This window comes from Octodon degus, unplaced genomic scaffold, assembly GCF_000260255.1.
Source record: "Octodon degus isolate 3935 unplaced genomic scaffold, OctDeg1.0 scaffold00103, whole genome shotgun sequence".
Taxonomy (NCBI): domain Eukaryota; kingdom Metazoa; phylum Chordata; class Mammalia; order Rodentia; family Octodontidae; genus Octodon; species Octodon degus.
This window is the reverse complement of record NW_004524679.1, coordinates 345,717-368,519: the sequence shown is the minus strand read 5'-3', so window position 1 is coordinate 368,519 and position 22,803 is coordinate 345,717. Positions and strand designations below refer to the sequence as shown.

At 34.0% G+C, this 22,803-nt stretch overlaps 1 protein-coding gene across 1 annotated transcript in view; it reads left to right on the top strand.

Annotated features, from left to right (window-relative positions):
* Brwd3 (bromodomain and WD repeat domain containing 3) overlaps positions 1-22,803 on the top strand; it is a 157,435-nt gene that overhangs the window by 85,604 nt on the left and 49,028 nt on the right. The window contains exons 10-19 of the mRNA XM_004638809.2: positions 916-986; positions 2,096-2,196; positions 3,836-3,876; positions 7,451-7,555; positions 8,674-8,827; positions 12,340-12,474; positions 13,437-13,565; positions 14,621-14,846; positions 16,437-16,604; positions 21,559-21,739. Of these exons, the coding sequence (XP_004638866.1) occupies positions 916-986; positions 2,096-2,196; positions 3,836-3,876; positions 7,451-7,555; positions 8,674-8,827; positions 12,340-12,474; positions 13,437-13,565; positions 14,621-14,846; positions 16,437-16,604; positions 21,559-21,739 (1,311 nt within the window). The remainder of the gene's footprint in view (positions 1-915; positions 987-2,095; positions 2,197-3,835; positions 3,877-7,450; positions 7,556-8,673; positions 8,828-12,339; positions 12,475-13,436; positions 13,566-14,620; positions 14,847-16,436; positions 16,605-21,558; positions 21,740-22,803) is intronic.

The following is a 22,803-nucleotide window of genomic DNA, read 5'->3' as shown; positions in this document are numbered from 1 at the left end:
AATGCCTTCAGGGCAGGTTTGGCTGACTTGAGTTGTGGGTAGCGAACCACGGCAACCTGAGCCTGACTGCTATGTTCAAGCAGCCACTTAAAGAACTGAGCTAAGGGGCAGGCCCCCTCTTAACACATTTAAATATGTATTTGTGTATACATATCCATGCATACTTTAATTGATGATTAGATCTTGTTGAGTAAACCTTTGATGAATTCTTTTGAAGAGATAAATTTGGATGGAAAATTTTGGCATCAAGAATTTTATTTCTGGGGCCGGTGGTATAGCTCAGTGGACTAAGTGCATACTTAGGTAAGCACAGGGGCCAGGGTTTGATCTCTGGCTCCGCATGCTGCGCCGGCCTCTCCCCTGGGCACCCTGAGTGGGCAATGGAGTCCGAGCGTGGTGGTGCAGGCCTGTAATCCCAGCACTTGGGAGGCAGAAATCAGGAGGATCACTACGACTGTGGGCTGTGTAGTGAGACCCTGCACAAAAAAAAGGAAAACTTAAAAAAAGAAAAATTATTTCTGACATTTTTACATCAGTAGTGGTAACATGATAGTATGTTTATAAAACTGTAATAACAATACAGATATTTGTATTTGCATATAATGAATGCTTAACTTGAATGGTGATACTAGTACTGGATGGCATAGTACTCATTGGCAATTCCCTCTGTTTTTTCTACAATGCTGTTGCTCAACCCAGCTATATCCCATAGTATGTTAAAACTCTTGCCAAAAATGCCACTTGTGATGGCACAAATCTTTACTCCTAAGTAATGGAAACCTGAGGCAAGAGGATAACTTGACCCCAATAATTCAAGGCCAGCCTAGGTAATATAGTAAAATCCCCATCCCAAAAAAGATTTTTACCCATTAGATGAGCACAATAAGAAATAAAAACACCTTCTTTGCCCTTTAGAGATCGCCCAGTGAAATTTACTGAGAGATCCAGACCTGGAGTTCAAATATCTTGTTCATCTTTTAGTTCTGGTATGTATAAAAATTAAATATTTTAAATCTATAAATTATAATAAGCTTTAATTTTATGAAGAAAAATGTATATGCCTGAATATAAGGGAAGGATGTCAAAAACGTGAAACTTATACTAAGATGAACTTTTATAAACTCTGATTAACTGGTAATAATGGTTGAGTTTTTGTATCATACATGTTTTAATGCAATTGTATATTGCAGATTTTATTTATTTATTTTTAAAATTTTTGGTGGAACCAGAGATTGAACTCAGGCCCTTGCACTTGCCAGGGTGCGCATATTCTACTGAGCCATCTCCCTGGCCTCTGCAGATTTTATTTTTTTAACAAAAGTAAATACTCCAAATATGTATTAACTAAAATGTATAAGGCCCCAATTTAACACAAAAATCTTGCCCTAATTTTACAGAAAATATATAGCTCTGTCTACATATAGAAACTGTTTTCTTAGTGTATAAGGAAGGATTTTATATATCTGCGAATTTTCTAATACCATGAATTGAACTCAAGACCTCATGTTTGCAAGGCAGGCACTATGCTGCTAAGCTATATCCTCAGCCCCTTAGCTACGAATCTTGAACAGCTAATTTTTTTATTTTTTACTATAAAATATAAAATTTACCACTTGTACTATTTCTAAGTATCTGTGGCATAAAGTATTATTTGCATTGCTCTGCGTTATCAGCACCATCATCTCTGGGGCTTTTCAACCATCCAAAAGGCAAATGAGTTTTTACACTCAGCCACTATAGCTGTTAAAGGAGTCTTATAAATACAAACTATAATAAATAATTTTAGGATATTTTGTCTCTATGGAAAATAACAAAGAAATTAACTCTTCAAGAGTGTAACCATTAGTGTTTATGATCCATAAGGGTATATTGAATATGTAGTTGACAAATTTTGTTAGGTAAATAATACAGTTGTCTTCAGTATTTCTTTTTTTATTGAATTTCATTCCTTTTTCTTTGAATAATAGCATATCTTTAATAGAAGACAACCTTGGATTTGTTGAATCATTTTTACCAATACATAGTTGTATACAACTAAAAAGCATTTGGAGCTTTTTAAAGCTCTCTGATACTATGTCATTGTTTAATCTTCTAGGTGGCATGTTCATTACAACAGGAAGCACTGACCATGTGATTAGAATTTACTATTTGGGTTCTGAAATCCCAGAGAAAATTGCTGAATTAGAATCACATACGGTAAGGACAAAATGAAAAATTTAAATGTTTTGCTTTAGTTTTTGACACCTGAAACCTTGCTTCTATTTTTTTCTTTACTAATCTGTATGCTACTATAATACACAGTGGTACTAAAAGCTTTGTGCTGTTTCTTTAGTAGTGGTAAGTTTGAAATTCTGAATTTATTATGATTGTAGCATATAAGTTCTGTTCGACTGTACAGAAAAAAAAATCAATATAAATTGTTTCATGTTCAAGCTAGCACAGTAATTTATGGAAATCCTTTTTCAAACTGCTGTATTTTATTCCTTGTACAAGATGTTTTTACGTGCAGTCTAAATACTGAGTAAAACACCTGTTAAATAATGTCTTAGGACTAAAGTATTTTTTCAGAATTTAGATTATTTTTTTAAATTTTTATTTATTTATTTATTTGTGTGTGTGTGTGTGTGTGTGTGTGTGTGTGTGGCCAGCTCAGCCCACCAGGGGGCGGGGCGGGGCTGGCTGGCATGTGGTGCTGGGGGATTGAACTGTGGTCCCTGTACTTTGACTAAGTTTGTTCTAAGTAGGTGCTTTAGACCACTGAGCCATCTCACCAGCCCAGAATTTAGATTATTGATCTTAGACTAATTAGATTTAGAATGTCACCTAAGATTAGCAGAATCTTGCCTTCCTTTTTCCTTTGTTACTTAGAACAGTCTTATAATATATACAAAAATGTATGTATGTGACTTTGGTGAAAGCCACTGGTTTGTAACACTTGTTTTCTTTGTTCTCACTCACTTATGGCCATTTTAGGAAGATTTGAGCTGCAATTATTTACATCCTTGTACACATTTATGGGGCTCTTCCTTTTTACATAATTACATACTGTGGATTATGGGAATGATTTTGTTTCAGTTCATTGCTCATTTCATATGCCTAATTTGTTTTGTAAAGCAATGGAAAACACTGAGCTTAACAAGTCTTAATGTTACCATTCTTATTTCCATGTATACCTTACTTATAGTAGTGTACATCAATAGCATGTACACAATTTGAAAGATGACTTAACAGTATGAGAATAAGTTAACATATAAATTGTGGGTTATTTTTTCATCAGTGATGCACATAAGGTTTGAAATAGAAGTATATAAGCTATATAGTACCAACCAAATATTACATGAGTTTTTTAAAATAAATGTGAAAAATAGGAATTGATTGTTTTATGACATTAAGTTGGAAATTTCATTCAGGTTTTACCGTGGTATTTTAGACTGTAATGCTCTCTTGTGGAAGACATAACAGACTGATGTCTATTCAGAATTCTATGTCCTGAGGTATGCATGATAGGAAGATCTGCTTATGTCTGGTTTCTTTCAAATTACTACCTCCTTAGCTAATACATTGACTTCATTGGTTATTCTTTGTAGAACAGTATAGGCTTCTTCAATAAAATTATATCATTAAAAAATTACTCCATGGTGCCTTTGCATGTGAGTTTGAAGGGAACAGTGATGTACTTATTTTACAAAGTAATTCATTTTAGGGGCTTGGGAGATGGCTCAGTGGAATAAGTGCTTCCCTGGCAAGCGCAAGGGCCTGAGTTTAATCCCCAGTTCCACAAAAAAAAAAAAAAAGTAATTCATTTTAACCAAAACTTTGTTATTTTATGTCTTAGGACAAAGTTGTTGCTGTTCAGTTCTGTAACAATGGAGACAGGTAAGTATGTCATATATATTCATATAAACAAGTACTTGAAATTTTTGTACTATTTCCTTGCAGATGACTGCCTGTGCTATAGTTATCGTCTCTCTGTTTAGATAGGTTTAAAAGCCTTGTCTGTCTTTGGTAACACTTTTGCCCATCTTTTCTAAATTCTTAAACAGGTAGTAATCCTATCTTCTAGTCATATCCATTCCTATCTGGTCATATCTGACAGTTCTTGCTTACTGAATGCTTTTTTTGGTTTTATTTTATTCTTTTTATTTCTTGTACCACTCACATTAGTCAGGAATGACATTGTTTGAACTGTGCTTCTCTACCAGATAAACATTGTTGTGTTTAGAAATCTTTGGTATTCCATTCTGTCTCTGAAATACACTTCAAATTGTTGAACTTGGCATTTAAAAAATCTCTACAATTTGGACTTACATTTTCTTCCCATCTACTAGTCTCCATATGAATTTTTTTTTTAAATTTTTATTTATTTATTTATTTATTTATTTGTGAGAGAGAGAGAGAGAGAGAGAGAGAGAGGTGTGTGTGTGTGTGTGTGTGTGTGTGTGTGTGTGTGTGTGTCCAGCTCAGCCCACCAGGGGGCGGGGCTGGCTGGCATGTGGTGCTGGGGGATTGAACCCGCGGTCCCTGATGCTTTGCCAAGCTTGTTCTAAGTAGGTGCTTTAGACCACTGAGCCATCTCTCCAGCCCTCCATATGAATTTATATACCCAATTGTAAGTGATTTATGTGGTGTTCCTATCACAGGCCGTGTATGTTATCTTATCCATTCTTTTAAATTGTTTACTTTGGGAATGCTAGAGATTGAACTAAGGGCTTCATGTACATCACCAGTCAAGCACTCCTGCCTACACCCACCCCTACAACTTTTCCATTTTTTAACTTATGCATTTCATTCCTAGCCAGAAATGCCATATAATACCTTCCCCTAACCACTTTTTCTTTTTCTTCTATGTTTTCCTCTTCTTTCCCCTTTTATTTACTCTTTATCGTTTCCCTTTTGTCTAAGTCCTATTTCTTTATAACCTTTATACCATATAGCAGTTTTTCTGGAGTGCTTCAGCTTTATATAACTTGATTTCCTTTGAATATTTACATCAGTTATCTCTACTGTTCATATGATACATATTTCTATGTCTATAAACTCAGCTCTACAGATAGCTATTAACCTTCTAAAACATCTGATCCTTAATACGTGATAATTTTTCCTGTTCTAAATTTTGACCCATAATGGGTTTAAAAGTTAAATAACACAATATATATATAGATAGATAGATAGATAGATAGATATATCTTTTGAGTCAGAGTAGGCACATATTTTAACCTTTTGGTACAGCCAGCCAATCTTTCATATATATATATATATATATATATATATATATATATATATATGCTTTATGTTGGTAACTGCCTTATTATTTTCATTAAATGGAAGGATGGCAAGAGTGAAACAATGGTTTACAGAATGATGTCTATATTAGGAATGATAAAGCCTTCAAGTCAGTTTTAAGATTGACTTAACTCTATATTGAGTTATATACTTTAAGATTGATATGTCTGCTTTTATTCCTACTAAAAAATAGAAATTGAAGAAGAAACATTTTCTTAGTTATTTATGTAATCAATTAACACATCACAGTATCTTATTTAAACTAAACACAACAATAACCATAGAATATGTGTATACATATATGTTTGTGTAGACATCTATGTATAGAGGTTTTTTATTTGCTTTTTCCAAGAGAGAATAACTCTATATCAGAACCTTCCAGGGTGGGGAGATAGCTCAGCAGCATAGGTGCCTGCCTGGCAAGCACAAGGTCCTGAGTTCAACCTTCTAAACATTGCACAAATAAACAAAGTAGAACAATTGTGCTTATAGAGGAGAAAATAACCCTAAATATTTCAGAATTCAGCATAAATTTCATTTCTGCTAAAGTATTCTGAGATGACTGGTTGTGTGTGTTTGTAAATATGCATTTGAAGTGCATTTCTTTCAAGTATTCAAAAATAAGTGCAGTAATATCAGCCGTGCTGAGTCTGCAATAAATATAAAAGTTTTATCTGTCAAAATCTAAAATCCACATGGAACCTTCACAATATGTACTGTATACTTGCACATTTGGGAAAACCAAAACATTACAATTATTTCTTTTTAAAGTAGGGCTACCATCCTTTTTGTTTATGCTTGAAATTCTTTGAATTTCTTATTTCTATTACACAAGTAATTCATACTTCTTAAAGATATGCCAGAGAAATTTCAATGAAAATAATACCTTTTGCTTTCACAATGAAAAGATAATGAAATATTATAATGCTCAATATTTCCAAGGGTTTTAGGAATATGTTCACTTTCTTTAACTTTTTATCAGATTTTAAATTGTTTAAAGAAACTTTCAAGGGGAAAGATTGGCTGGCTGTACCAAAAGGTTAAAATATGTGCCTACTCTGACTCAAAAGATGCGTATAGGGTTATAAAAACAGAAGTTCAGAGATTTTAATCATGGCATTATTTAAAGAGAGGAAACTATGTACTTAATGAGATTGAGGAAATAAATTGTGATATGTCCATATAGTTAAACACTTATTAAAAGTGATGATACTATCATTGTTGTTGACTATAGACATAGATCTACAGAATACATTTAAGCCGGGCAAAAACTTTATATATACTGCAGTTCTGTTTCCTTTAGGGGAAAATTATAATTATTTATGAATTTATTTAAGTTTGAAGGACTAGAAATTAAACAGTGATAAAATTGTGGATAAGTATATATTATATTTAATTAACACTTTACTGTGGTATAGTTCACATAAAATTAAATGGTTTTTAGTATACTTGTGGGGTTATGCAACCATTGTCACAGGTAATTTTAAAACATTTTCAGTCCTTAAGGACTGTACCAGTGATGGCAAACCTTTTAGAGCTTTCAATGATATAAATAGCTAAGTGAAGCACAACTTTCCAACCCTCTTTGCCTCTTTTCCCAGCTGTGGGCAACCACTTCCTTTTTGTCTTTATAATATTTATTCAGGATCCATATATATTGCACTGTATATCATTATTTCATTCTTTTTTATTACAGAATAATATTCCATTGTATGGATATATACCATTGTTTATCCATTTTTTCATTGATAAACATTTGAGTTTATACTTTTTGGTTAATGTGAATAACCTTTCATGAATATTAATACACTTATTTCATGTATATTTATGTTTTTCTTTCCTTTGGATATGTAACTGGGAGTAGGATTGCTGGGCCACATGAGAAATTTATGTTTGGCTTTTTTGGGGAGGTTTATTTTTTGGTTTTGGTACTGAGGACTGAACTCAGGGCTTCCACCTTGCTAGGCAAGCATTCTACTGCTGAGCCAAATCCCCAGCCCCAATGTTTGGCTTTTTGAAGAACTACTAAACTGTTTTCCAAAGTGACTGTATCATCTTATGTTCTCCCCAGTTGTGTATGAGAGTCATATTACTTATGTAATCAGAAGAAAAGCAATTCTCATTTTGGAGAAAAGTAACTAAGGAAATTTTAAATTTTTCTTTCTAGTTTGAGATTTGTTAGTGGAAGTAGAGATGGAACAGCAAGAATTTGGCAGTATGAGCAACAAGAATGGAAGAGTATAGTGCTAGATATGGCTACTAAAATGAGTAGGTAAGAATGGATGTTCAATATTTCAGTGGTTCTTCTATGATTCATTATCTTTTTACATTAAATTATGTACAATAATAAACATAAAATGTGTTTATATTGGTAGGAATTTAAGTTAATTGATACATGTAAAGTTCGCCTCTGTATTCAGTAGCTAAGAAAAGTGTGTTTTGCTATGGATTGCTAGACTGGAATATTGATTGATGACTTACCCAAAATTCTACCCTGTTAAAACCATAAGATTTCTGTTGTACTGATTTATATATAATTATTCTGTGCCTTCAGTTTTCCTAGGTCATGTTTTCTAGCTTTCCATACTACTTTTTCCTTTGAGGATTATTCTTATTAAATACTATCATATGTTTAACTTTCTCTTTAATTTTAATGAGAAGTTCTTTATTTTGTTGCCATCCCTGCTGAAGATTGTATATACACTTAAACAGCATATTGTTTTGTCATTTTCATTGCTGATTGGATGATGTATAATTACCTCTTTGGGATAATATAAATTTTTAGGTGTAATTATTTTTTTCTTTTTATTTTTTTCTTATGAATAACAATATAGAACTGATGTAGTTGTAGCCAACTGTTATTCATATTTTATTTAATTCAATCAAAAGTTACTGAGTTTGGCCTGGGGAAATAGCTCAGTGGAATAAGTGCTTGCCTGGCAAGCACAAAGCCCTGAGTTCAATCCCTGATACTGCAAAAAAAAAAAAAAAGTTACTGAGTTTGTAACTGCTTTTTATAAGATTAATTCTTTGAAAAATTAATATTTAAGGGAATGAAGTGCCAATTATGCATAAACAACATAATCTCATATTTTATTTTTCAAGTTATTTGTAGATTTATTTCTAGTTTTCTTCTATTTATGTATTTAGTATTTTCAAGTAATTACTGACTACATTTTTGCCATTCTGAGGTCTTTTTACACCTAGAAATAAGGTCATAGGTTTTGCCTGGGGAGTACATCTTTTTATGTCTTGCATAGTTAAATATAGTTTAATTTTTCTTCATATAAACAATTACATCTTCCAGGAAATTTATATCATAATTTACTATTTTGTATCTACCTTTACTAAAAAATTGTGATGTATAAATACTTCAAATTGTTTCCTTAGGAATAACTTGCCATCTGGTGAAGACAAAGTCACTAAACTGAAGGTGACCATGGTAGCCTGGGATCGCTATGACACTACAGTTATTACTGCAGTGAATAATTTTCTCTTGAAGGTTTGGAATTCTATCACAGGGCAGCTTCTTCATTCCTTATCCGTAAGTATTTAATTTTTAGGGTTATTAAAATGGTCAAGAACTACAGGTGTATCTCAGCAGTAGTGCTTACCTAGCATTTCTAAGGGCCTGTGTTTAATCCACAGTACGGCCAAAAAATCAGTTCTCTGCTAGGTGTGCTCTGGTGTGGTGGCATATACCTATAGTCTATCACTCAGGAAGCCGAGGTGGGAGGATCCCTTGAGAACAAAAGTTCTCCATCATTATGCAAAAAGAAAACTCAAAAAGGATATTATTTAAGGAGGCATAACATTTAATTTGAGTAGGTCTGGTATAAAGTGTATTACTAAAAACAGGTGAGAAATCTTTTCAAGATCATTTCCAATTCTAATACAGTATTTATCAATCTATTTTAGTGTGCAGTTAGAAATGTGTAAGTTGATTTGCTTTTAACAAGGATTATGGGCCAGCCTGATAGCTCAGCGGACTGAAGCACCTGCTTAGGCAGAACGTAGTGGCTGGCTGTGTGGTACTGGCCTCACCCCTGGGGTACACTGAATCGATTGAGACTGGGCGTGGTGGTACGTGCCTGTAATCCCAGCACTTGGGAGGCCGAAAACAGGAGAATCACTATGAGTCCAATCTTTGTAGTGAGACCCCATAGACCCTGTCCTAAATACAGAGAGAGAGAAAAAAAAACCAAACAAGGATTACTCTTTCTTTCGTTTGTTCTTTCTTTTCTTTTCTTTTTTTTTTTTTTTGCTGTCTCACGCTGCCTTAAGGGCAGGTCTGGTAAGGCAAGTGGATGTCAGGAACGAACCATGGTCCCTTGTGCCTGACTGTGTTTACCTGAGCAGGCGCATAAACAACTGAGCTAAACCGCAGGACCCCTATATTCTACTTTTAGTGGTTGGTTTATAGAATAAGTAGAGGTAAGAGGAAGTAGAAAAGTGTTTTTTAATGTATTTGTATTAATAAAAGACTGCACTATTTGTGTGAAATTCAATATAATCATACAGGTGATATTGATATTTGTCAGTCTAACTGGATATGGATTGGCTCCAGATTGTGTTCTGTTTAAAGTTCTTAATTCCTATCTGTTTTTACTTAACAATTTAGAAAGCATTTCAAGAGATGCCGTGGATAGACAGACAGACAGACAGACAGACAGATAGATATAGACATGATACAACTCAATTTTCTTTGAAGAATATCATGATGTTGTCTTTATAGAGATAATCTTAGCCTAAAGCTAGTGAGGTTTCTGAAAATTTGTTTAGTTTGACAGTTTTCAATTTATCTTTTCTGTGCTTCTCTAGTCATTTTTCCTATAGAAACCTATAGTACTGTTAGTAAAGTTTTACGTACTTCCTTTGATCTTATAAGTTCATGCTTATCTCGTTCTACTTTCCCTATTTCCTAATACAGGTTTCTTTTCAAATGTTTGAAGAGACGTACTGTTTATGTGACTCTTTATTAAGAATTATTTGTTTACATTAGACAGCAGTGGAAATATAGCCTACATATATAATAATTATTTTTTCTAATGACCATGATCAAGCAAAACCTAATAGTTTCTTTAATTTGGTATGTCTAAAATACTAGTATGCTCACATGTAGTTATTATAGAAATTATTAATGAAACATTTTCATGCCAATTTTTGAAAAGTGGCATTTTACACCGACAGAATCACTGAGTTTGATCTAGCCAGTTTTCAAATTTAATTAGTTACCTGTGACTCAGTTATATTATTAGACAGTCTCTATGTATAAAAATCACAGTTTTCAGGGCCATTATATGTATTTTTATAAATCTATGTAAAATTCTGTCTTAATAAGTTCTTTAATTTAGAATTGTATTTAAGGTTGTTTTTCTAAGGGGCTGACTCCTAGGTTTTCTAGTTTCACTAAATTTTAACTAAAGAAATTTCAGGAAAGACATTTAATCATTATAACAGACAAATCTTGTTTTTGCATAGTAATTGTATTTCAGTTATGATAATTTGAGATATGAGGGTCTGAACAGTATGTACAGTTTTTGTATTTAGCAAATATTTCTTAGCATCAATTCTGTATATGATGCTAGCATAGGTACTCTGAATAAATGGTAAATTGAACAGTCCCATCCTCCTGGAATTTGTAGCCTATGAAACAACAGTCTTTTTTTTTTTTTTTTTTTTTTTCGGAACTGGGGATTGAACTCAGGCCCTTGCACTTGCCAGGCAAGTTCTTATTCTACTGAGCCATCTCAACGGCCCCAACAGTAGTCTTTTAATTAGATAAATTGCATAAATATATGCTTTTAACAGGTGACCAGATATAATCTGGAAGTGTTTAAAGAACGCTTCCTGAGGAAATGAATTTTGGATTAAAATATGAAAAATAATTAAAAATTTTCTCCAGTCACAATTTAAGTTACTTCCTTGACTAAGCTTTTCCTTCTCAAATAATCTAAGATAGTCCACCAGTATTTGTTTTAATATATTGTCATGCTTTATTTTCAAAAATCTCTTTCATTACCTAGTATTTGCCTATTACTTGTTTCTCTGTTTATGTGCAGTTTTTATGTGGTAGGTTGTCACTGTATACTTGGTGAAATAATATATGTGAGGGGATCATTAGGAGATACTTCTAGGAATACAAATTATTCAATGGTCCTCAGGTGGAAAGGAGCTGAGAGAAATACAATTTGGTCATAGGACAGAGAGTAGAAAGACTCACTAGATAAAACTGGAAAAGTAAATGGGTTAAGACGTAAAACTCCCCAGTGCTGGGATTACAGGTGCATGCCACCATGCCTGGTCTCAGTCACTGTCTCAGTGTGCCCTGGGTTCAGTGCCAGCACAGCATTCCAGGGATCGAACCCTAGTCCCTGAGTCTGCTTAAGCAGTTGGTTTAATCCACTGAGCTATCTGGCCAGCCCTTGAAAACATTTTTAAAAATTAAAAATTCAAGTTCTGTATTGATCTTATCTGGGACCCATTTTGGCTTAACAACTTCTGGCCTAAGGTTCTATATTGATAGATTTTTTTTAATTGAAAAGAAGGCATATAATACCGAGTATAGGTGTTCACAATTATTTTTATTAGCATAAGGAACGGCCAAATCTAAAACAGGTATTTAACGCAGAGCCTCTGAGCTTTTGCTTTGAATGTATGATAGGGCTATAGAATTTGAATACCAGTAGTAGAGTATGTGGAACGACAATGGCTTATCTGTTATCATTGTGGCAGGAAAGAACTTTTTGAAAATATTTCTATTTCCTTATTTGTAGCTTTTTAAATAGCATAATCCTAGAGCTCCAAATTGTACCTCAAGGACATATTAATGAGCTCTAAACACCTTTCTGGGTGTTGTGTTTCCTCGTTTGTAAGAGGAATAGTTATATGTTTAAAGAACTCTAATAGAACTTCATCTAGTGCCCCTGTAGCAAATGCTGTGAAATGGATATGCCTGAACTCATCTGAAATTGATAACATTTTCAGGACTTTTTGAGGACAAAAGACCCAGATATTTTGTTTTAATTTTGATTTTTAATATTCATTTTATCACAGGGACATGATGATGAAGTATTTGTTTTGGAAGCACATCCATTTGATCAAAGAATCTTACTTTCAGCGGGTCATGATGGGAACATTTTTATTTGGGACCTTGACCGGGGAACCAAAATTCGAAATTATTTTAATATGGTAAGATAATTTGTGCTTAGGTGATACTAAAACTAACTTCCTTGTGTGATAATTAACTAATATATTCATAGTACAAAACAACTTCAGAGAACAATCCGAGGCCTGAAAATTAGTTTTTTTAGAGTAGTTCTGTTACTGTAGTGTAAAGATGTTCCCAATTGTGATCTTGAACTCTCAAATCCTTAAATTCAAATTTATTCACTGTGGAGCTTACCAGAATCACAGAAGTGTAATGTTTAAGTGACTGTAGTAATTTATGAATAACAGCAGTTATTATAGTACTTCTATCTGCCTCTTTATACCACACATGGCTTAGTAATCAGAAGTTGGTTAGTAAACAGCTTTGGGAATATGGCTGCTCTTAAGATACCTTGCATATAAATTATGGACAGCACTGATGAGCAATCTCTGCTCCCATAGAACATCCTTCTCTGTTGATTCAAATAACTGATATTCTCCATATCTGGTGTCCTTCTGTTAGTCATAGTTCTGAACATTTCAAAAATGTTGTTTACTATCTGAACTTATTTCTAGAACCTTTATATAGATGCAAAGCATTAATAATTCCATTTTTGTTAGTAAAATTGGTGTGTGTTTTTCAATTTAGAATGGTTATTTTCAGACTTAACTGCATTACAGATCAAGATCTGAAGATAACATCTTGATTTTGCTGACATTGTACCTTTATCAATTCAGTTGCATTTAAGTCTTATAAATCTTCTCAGTCACCCATTTAGAATTCCACAAAGTGTGACATTGCTAGCAGTGATTGTTTACTTGGATTACAAGTTGACTCACCAGTTTTACTCTGAGCTTTACAAATTCAATAGATTTCTGGCTCCAGAAGCCAGTGAGTACTTTGGAAATTTGATGTGCTAAAGTATTAGCAAGGAGAGATTATCACTTGCATATTATTTTTAAAATTATTCTGAAAATGACTTAGGAAGATTTCTGAATTTCAGATTGAAGGCCAAGGCCATGGTGCGGTGTTTGATTGTAAATTTTCACCAGATGGAAACCATTTTGCCTGCACAGATTCTCATGGGCATTTGCTGCTTTTTGGTTTTGGATGCAGTAAATACTATGAAAAGGTTAGTATATTTAGCTTTTGCTATAGACTACCATTTGGTATTGTAACATTCACCTTTTTGAAGTCTTTTGAGTTAACAAGGGATGTTTTATGTCAATAGATACAAAATTAAAAGTTGTCTTTCTCAGTAAAGTTTCATACATGGCTGCCAGAACATCTGGCTTGGTGTTGTACATCACAGTGAGATAAGATGATGATGATGTAAGAATAAATTTTTAATGAAATTCTGTTGCTTAGAATAACTGCTATCCAGGTGTAATAGGAGTAAGTCAACTATATGATAGCCTCTTTATTATAAATAGGGAATAAGTAGCTAATGACTGAATTTCCATTTTCTTGATTGGATATTTCACCTATAAAAATAACTTTGTAAGCTAAATCAGTTGGTTCTTTTATATTATTAGCTGTAGATTTGGGATAGATTATACAATGCTAGCATTGGCAGGAAACTTAGAAGCATTGAACTAAGTTCATTATTGTATGAGCTTTTAATGTCATTGATGTGATTGGTTTTTACCTGTTCCATCTGTATATTGTACTCATCTATCTTTTGCATGAAAATTAAGGACATGGTTATATAGATTTATATAATTTTTGTAACAAATAAAATTGCCTAACCATATTTATTAGACTTCTGCTTTACTTCTTCCTATCATGATTACAGAACTATGCAATAGGGCCAAAGTCTAATGCAGATGGTAGAGTTTTATAGAATTATCTTTTCTTGGGAGGCTGAGGCAGGAGGATTCCAAGTCTGAGGCCAGCTTGGACAACTTAAGTGAAATCCTGTCTCAAAATAAATAATACAAAGGGCTGAGGATATAATACTTTACTAGAATGTTTCCTGATTCAATCTCTATTATACTGAAAAGCATAAACAAAATAATTACTGTCAAGGTTAATTTGCTTCTACCTAAGTATTGTATACCAGTGCAGCATTACAAAGAAATTCAAGTATTTTCAGATTCAGAAGTTTTTTTTGCTTTTGGAATGAAGATAAGTGCCTAAAATATAAATCACTTAAATGTGTTAAATACTAAAACCTTTGTCATGAAGATTCCAGATCAGATGTTTTTCCATACGGATTATCGACCTCTTATCCGTGATGCCAATAATTATGTACTGGATGAACAAACACAGCAAGCGCCTCACCTCATGCCGCCCCCCTTCTTGGTGGACGTTGATGGAAACCCGCATCCCACACAGTTTCAACGCCTTGTACCAGGACGAGAAAATTGTAAAGATGAACAGCTCATACCCCAGCTGGGATATGTGGCTAATGGTACGTTATCTTTAAAAGTAAATTTAAAATGTTTTATAAAATAGTATACTTGCTGCTGTTCTGTGATGTATGCTCCTCATTTAACTCTAGGGCAAATTATAATGTATTTTTTACTACTTCTTTTAGTTTTTAGTTTTATAGTACTTTTTTAATGTACCAGAATACTTTTTCATTGTTTTTCTCTGCTGGACACAGATAAGCTGGTTACAAAAATACAAGCATGTATGCAAACAGAGAATATGTTGGCATACTTCCTTGGACACCCTTAAAATATATGGTAGCTTATTGTCCCATATAGTTACTGATATTAACAGTTAAACTAACTGTAATACATAAAGCTTTTATAATTGGTGAAATGCCAAATGCTCATTGTGTTATTTTAGTCTGAAACTTCCTGGTTAATGGACATACAAGAGGAAATGGCATGCACCTTGAATTGGAACATAGTTATTACCCATTCTTATACTTGAAATTCAGTTTGTTCTTGGACATTGGGAAAGTTAGTATGAGTGTTTAGCAATCTTGGAGGATACTGAGGAAGGAGAGATGAATGTCAAATATCATGGAACATAGTATAAGAAAATATCGGAATAAACTGTTATCAAAGCAACTTGATCTCTTTAGATTGGTGTACTTCTTTTAGATTGGTGTGTTTACACTGTACACAATACCTCCTGCTCCTCCTGCCACATGCAGGGCCTTCATATCTGGGTTTGATACTTGGCAGTTTTCTTCAGGTATGAGGGTAGTGAGTTATTGGTTTGCAAATGATATTTTATTTATTTACTAAAGAATTAATGGCTTAAATTCATCTTCATAGAGTGAAATGCAGCACATTGTTTTATGTTCTCTCTTATAAAAGGTTGTACAGCAATGAACTGGTAGTACATGGGTACTCTGAGGAGCTGAAGAGAAAGTGAATGTTAAAAACTGAATAAAACTAACGTATCTACTTTCTATCTTATATGATCTAATCACATGGTAAAATGATCAGATACCATTTGATCTAATAGCACAAGATGAAAAAGAGATATATACGTATCAGTTTTGTTCTGAAGTAAAAATTGAATTTCCTTCTGTTAGACATAGTTTTTCTTACCAAAACAAAAGACAATGTTTATTTGAAAAACCTTATTTTTTACTTGTTTGTTTATTTATTTATTTGTTTATTTATTTTGGGGTGTGGTACCAGGGATTGAACTAAGGACCGTGCGTTTGCCAGGCAAGCACTTATTCCACTGGGCTATCTCCCCAGCCCCCTAGATTTATTTTTAGAAAGAAATTTTCACCAAAGAAAGATGAAAATTATTTTAGGTAACTGACTTTTGAGTACAGCATGGAGAAAATTTATTGTAAAAGTAATTAATAGTTATACATTAAGATGATAACTTCATATAATATCTTCATATAATGTCTAATGTAGGAACATTGTTTAAATGAAACACATAAACTGAAATGTTAAAAGTTATTTATAAAATATTTCAGTACATTATTTTAATTTTGAGTCTATATTTATTTCTCTCATTTGTAGATGTAAGTTTTTAAATAACATACTTATTTTTGTGCTTTTATATCTTTGGTCTTATTAAGGTGATGGTGAGGTGGTAGAACAGGTAATTGGACAGCAAACCAGTGACCAAGATGAGAGCATTCTTGACGGGATAATCAGGGAGCTACAGAGAGAACAAGATCTGAGACTAATTAACCAAGGAGATGTTCCACATTTTCCAGTTAATAGATCATACTCTGTTAATGGTGGTAAGTATGTGTATATTTATGAAAGATATGATTGTAATATACCTTATCTTACACCAAAACATTATATTTGAAAAGACCTTTAAAAAATAAAAAAATTGTGTTGACAATTATGAAATAATATATTCCAGATTGCCATAATTGAATTTGTATTTGTAACTAAAATGACTTAGCATTTAGGAAATGCAGGTGATGTTACTTTGAATAACACTGCTTCCTTTCAACTTGGCTTTGCATTCTTTACTTTCATTTCAGCAAATGGTACATTAAGTAGCTCTTTGTCAGTGGATTCAACCTATACAATTTTCAAAATTAAAACTGCTTTACATTTATTTTATTTTTCTGTATTTAGGGAAGGGTCTATAGGGTGTTCAGGGTCTTACTACGTAGATTGGATTTGTAGTGATTCTCCTGTTTACAGCCTCCCAAGTGCTGGGATTACAGGCACATGCCACCATGCCCAGTCTTAATCACTCTCTCAAGGTGCCCCTGGTGTAGGGGCCGGCATAGCAGGCCCAGGGATCGAACCCCCAGCCCTTATGTCTGCCTAAGCAGGTGCTCTGCTTTTCATTTATTTGGAATCTAAACCATCACTCCCCGAACCACCACCTTATGCTTTGTTGAGTTTACTAAATATGCTGAAAGTTACTAAAATATACTGCAAGAAAAAAAGCCTTCTTAGGGAATAGAAGTATAACTTAGATAGTAGTTTGATTTTAATACTAGTAAAATTTACTATATAGTTATTCTTTTAAAATGAATATTTTAGGGCCAGCGAGATAGCTCAGCAGACTAAGTTCTTGCTTAGGTAAATGCAGAGGCCAGGTTTCAATCCCTGGCACTGCATGCTGAGCTAGCCATGTCCCCTGGCATGCTGAGCTGATGATGGGATCCGGGTGTGGTGGCACACACCTGTAATCCCAGCACTAGGGAGTCTGAAAACAGCAGGAACACTATGAATCTGAGCTGCATAGTGAAACCCTGCACAAAAAAGACCCTAAAATAAATATTTTAACCTATCCTATCTCTTCCTTCACTTTTCCTGAAATATGTCTATCTAAATATCTGAGTTTTATGTAGTCTTAATGTGTACCAGGTTTTTTTTGCACTGAAATGCAGAGTTAGGGAAAATTTGCCCTTTTTCTCTTTTTCTTCACTTGATTGTAATTTATTTGGCTAAAGTAACTTTTCAGATTTCATCCAAGTAAGTAAGGAGTTATTTTTTTTTCAGAACCGGGGATTGAACTCAGGCCCTTATTCTACTGAGCCATCTCCCTGCCCCCCTTTTTAGGGAAGGGTCTACAGGGTGTTCAGTGTCTTACTACTACATCAGACTCAGTGATTCTCCTGTTTACAGTCTCCCAAGTGCTGGGATTACAGGCGTGCACCACCACGCCCTGTCTCAGTTGCTGTGTCATTGTGCCCTGGGGGTGGGCAGGTCCAGGGATTGAATCCCCAGCCCCTGTGCCTGCTTCCGGGCACCTTAATCTGCTGAGCTGTTTGGCTGGCCATAAAAAAAAAGTTTAATTATAATTGGGGCTTCTGTTGAGAAATCTGCTTTTATTTTAGGATTTGTATTTATCAACAGTTTGTCCCTTCTCTACCAATTTGTAATACTTTTTTTGTTCTGAATTTGTAACATTCTGACTGTAATGTACTATGGAGATTTCTTTACTCGTGTCTATTTGAGATTTTAAAACACGGTTACTGGGGTATCTTGACCAAGCCCCACATTTTTGAAATTTCAGTAGAGATTTTCTCCATTATTAGTTTGGTGTTCATTCCCCTCTGTGCCAGTGAGCCTTAAAGTTTGCTTTTTGATTTATATAAGAACTCTCGCATGGTTTTTTTCTCATTTTTTTCTTTGATTCTATGTGTTGGTATTCTGGTACTTTCACCCACTGTCCAAGTCCTGATATTATTTCTTCTGATGCATCTTTTCTGTTCTCTGGACTTTCATTTGAGTTTTCAGTTTCACTTACTGAGGTTTCCATTTCTAAGATTTCTACTTGTTTATGTTTGAGAACTTCTATCTCTTCACTGAAGTGGTTCTTTATATATGGCATTTTGTTCCTTAGTTCAGCTAGATACTTGTATCTTCTTTGATATCAATCAGTTCTACTAATTGATTTTAACTACTTTTATTTTTGAGCTCAGTGACCATTTTATTTTTAATTTTTTTTTTTGGCGGAACCGGGGATTAAACTCAAACCCTTGTGCTTGCCAGGGAAGCACTTATTGAGCCATCTCCCGGCCCCTTCAGTGACCATTTTAACTTAGTTTGTAAATTCATTGGCTGTAATTTAATCCACTTTGGTATCCATGAGATCCTTTTTTTTGAAGAGTTACATATTTTTTTGAGGTCTTTGTTGCTTTGTTTGTTCATTTTAGTTGTCTTTCTGTGTTGAAGTCCACAGAACTTTTGGGTAAAATGTCCATTTGCTGCCATGTGGAGCTCTTCTTTATAAGTGGCTTTAGGTTGTGGTGTGTTTCATATGATATAAGAAAGGACCCAAAAGAGCCAAAGCAACCCTGACAAAAAGAACAAAGCTGTGGGAATCACATTATCAGAGTTAAGTCTGTTTGAAAAGCTATATGTGGTTCTTAAATAAGAATTGATATGTAGACCAGTAGAGTAAAACAGAAGACATAGAAGAAACCCATGTACCTACCAGCATCTGTTTTTTGGCAAGGGGGGAAATAGCATATGCTAGAGAAAAACACAAAGCTTTAATAAATGTTGTTGAGAATGCTGGACATCCACATGTAGAAAGTGAAACTAGATCCCTGTCTTCCCCTGTACTAAAATCAACTCAAAATGAGTAAGGACTTAGAAACATTTAAACTGCTAGAAGACACCTTGGGGAAATATTTGAATCCGTAGGCATAGGCAGAGACTTCTGGAGTGGCACTCCAAAAGCAAAGGAAATAATCTCCAAAATTAACAAAGGGAGTTGTATTGAATTAAACAGTTTTGCACATTAGTGTAACAGCGGATTGAACTGACAAGACAATCCATTGAGTGGGAGAAAATCTTGCTAGCTACACTTCTGATAGAAGATTAATGCCTGGATCATATAAAAAACTCAAAAAATTACCCACATTTCCCCCAAGAGAATTCAATCAAAAATGAGCAAGTGAACTAAGCAAATGTCAAAGCCACTGTGAAGTTGGATATAGTGTTGCAAGCCTGTAATCCTATCACTGTCAGAGGCTGATGTAGGAGAATACCCAAGACAGGCCCAGTCTAGGCATGTTAATAGTTGAGCGAGGCCCTGTCTCAAAATACTTCTGGGGAGTATTTTCAGTGAAGGTCTTGGATTCAGTCCTTACTACTGAACACAAGCATACTCAGAGAAAAATTGTTCAACATCTAGCCACCAGAGAAATGCAAATTAAAACTACTTCTATACTCCATGTCACCCCAGTCAAATAGTTATCAACAAGAAAACGAAAATCAAATGCGAACCAGAATGTGTGGGTGGAGGAAAGGAGCCCTCTTAGATTGTTGTTGGAAGCATGCCCTAATAAAGCCAGTGAAAATCTGTAGGGAAATTCTTCCAAAAATAAACACAGAGAAAGGATTTGATCTCCCTATGCTACTTTGCTGAAAGAATTAAAGACTGCATACACACTATAGTGATATGCATACCCATGTTTTTGGCTGCATAATTCATAGTAGCTAAGCTTTAGAAAGAGCCATAAACATACGAATTTGCTAAAGAAAATTTGGCATATGAGTATTACTCAGGTACGTTATAAAAGAGAATGAAGTAATGTCATTTGAAGAAATACTAGTGGAAGTGGAAACCATTATGTTAAGTGAAACAAGCCTAAGTCAGGAAGTTAAATATCATGCATTTCTATATATGAGAAATCTCAAATATGTATACATTCATGCACACAAAAAATAGAGATGTGATCAAGGAGTAGAGTTTTAGATGCAGGGAAGGGACTGAAGAGGAGGGGCGAAAAGGAAAAGGGAGGTATAGGGATTGAATGGTCGACATATGTTAAACACATGTACTAACTTTCTGAAACAAACCCCACAATCACTTGTGTAAAAATTTTATCATTATGTATGAATCTGTCAAAAATAAAATCCATAAATCTGTACAGTCAAAAGTGTACTTGAAAAAGTGAAAGAAACCTACCTTCCACTAATACTAATAGGTACCAAAAAAATACATATGTACTCACCTAAAATCAGTGACTACTCTTTTCTAATTTATTATCAAGAATACATAAATTCAAGTAGCCTCCCTATTTTGAAATCTAGGGTTGTTTTTTGTTTTTTTCAATTTTTTTGCAATACTGGGGATTGAACTCAGGACCCTGTGCTTGCTAGACAAGCGCTTGTTCTACTGAGCTATCTCCCCGGGCCCTGAAATCTAGTGTAGCAAGAGCAAAGAACTGAGATTTATTACCTGTGTTTTGAAGAGTTGCTGAAATGTACTTTAGCTGCTTTGTTGACAGTGAAACTTACGTGGGAGGCGTGGTACATTTTGGTTTTATTTATAAAGGGACCACATTGGTTTTTTTTCCATTCATCCCCTATTTAGTTTCATTTTAAGTTCATTTGTGGATTTTAATCACTCACTTTTGAATGGTTACTGTATGTGTGTCTCTGAGTTTTCAGCTTCTCCCCAAATTGCAATCCTGTCTTATTCATCACTGTACCTCTAACACTTACCCAAGTGATTGTCATATACAAGGAAGTCATAAAAATAAATGCTTGTTGCTTGATGAGAAGTTAAAAGACCTATAAAATTTTAAATATTTATTGATTACTTTATTCATCATACTTTAAATGACATAGAGGTACCAGAAAAAGTAGAGCAAGGATAGAGGCGCACTTCTAAAAATCCTGTCCTTGAATCTCTTGCTTGATTTAGAACTCTGATAGAAAAGACTTCTTTTACTCAGAAAGTTTTATTTTTTCTTGTTTTTGTTTTAGCTCTGAGAAGTCCAAATATGGACACATCTTCCCCAAATATTGGGCTTCGACGTAGTGGTCAAATTGAAGGTGTTCGGCAAATGCACAACAATGCTCCTCGTAGTCAGATAGCCACTGAACGAGATCTCATGGCATGGAGCAGAAGGGTGGTGGTCAATGAGTTAAATACTGGTGTTACTAGGTGAGTATATAAGGCAACATGCATCAGAAAATTGAACATTATATGCTTAGTAAGTAAATAATCTTAGCTTGAGTAATGCCCAGTTTTCTTCATATTGCTCTAATGAGTTCATTGCATTATAAATATTATTTTCAGTTTGTTCAGCTTGTGCTAAGTGCTCTGAGAAGTGCTGAAAACGCAAAGCATAACTTCTGTTCAGCAGTGTTTCCACGCATAAGCCTTCAGCTGTTTATTGCAACCATTTGGGAATACATTGGAGATAAAGTGTTTAGACTGGTGATTAGAGTGTTTGCAAATAGACTTCATTGAGGAAAAGTATTTCATTGTGATAAATCATAGACCTGGAATCTCTATTATTTTAAATCCATAACATTTGTTTTAATATCAGTTTTAGATAATCCACAACAATGTGAAATGGATGTAGCAAAAATACAATAACAAAGAACATTTATTATTCATTACAGTCATATACTTCCCTGACCAAGCCTTTTAGCAGATCAGCCAAGTAGCAGAACTCCATTTGGTTTTATCTTTCCTTCTTTTTGTCATAAGTGTAGAGAGCAATGATAGAAAAGGGTATATAACTAATTTATAAGCAGAGTGCTAACTTCTGGCAGGGGAGCAATTAAAATTTTGTGCTAGCAACTTTAAAAGTAGAATTGAAAGCAGGGACTTAGATACATACCTGTACACCTGTGTCTTTTGCAACATTATTATCAGTCAAAACAGTAAATATGTCAAGGGTCCATTAGCAGATGGAGAGACTTAACAGAAGAAGAGATAAGTAGTGCAAGAAGTTATATGTAGAAGTACAAATACTGTACTATTCTTCTTACATAAAGTATCTAGACTAGAAAAACCCATAGATAACAATCTAGAGATTATTATACTGCAAGAAATGGGGAATGAACAATTTTTTGAAATTAAGTACTAATGGTCACACACAGTATGAGCTTAATGTCAAAGTACATGTCAAAATGACTAAAATGGAAATTTTATATTTGAAAGGGTTTTTAAAAATATTTTCAGGTGTTAATTTCTTTTTTTTTTTAAATTTTTTATTT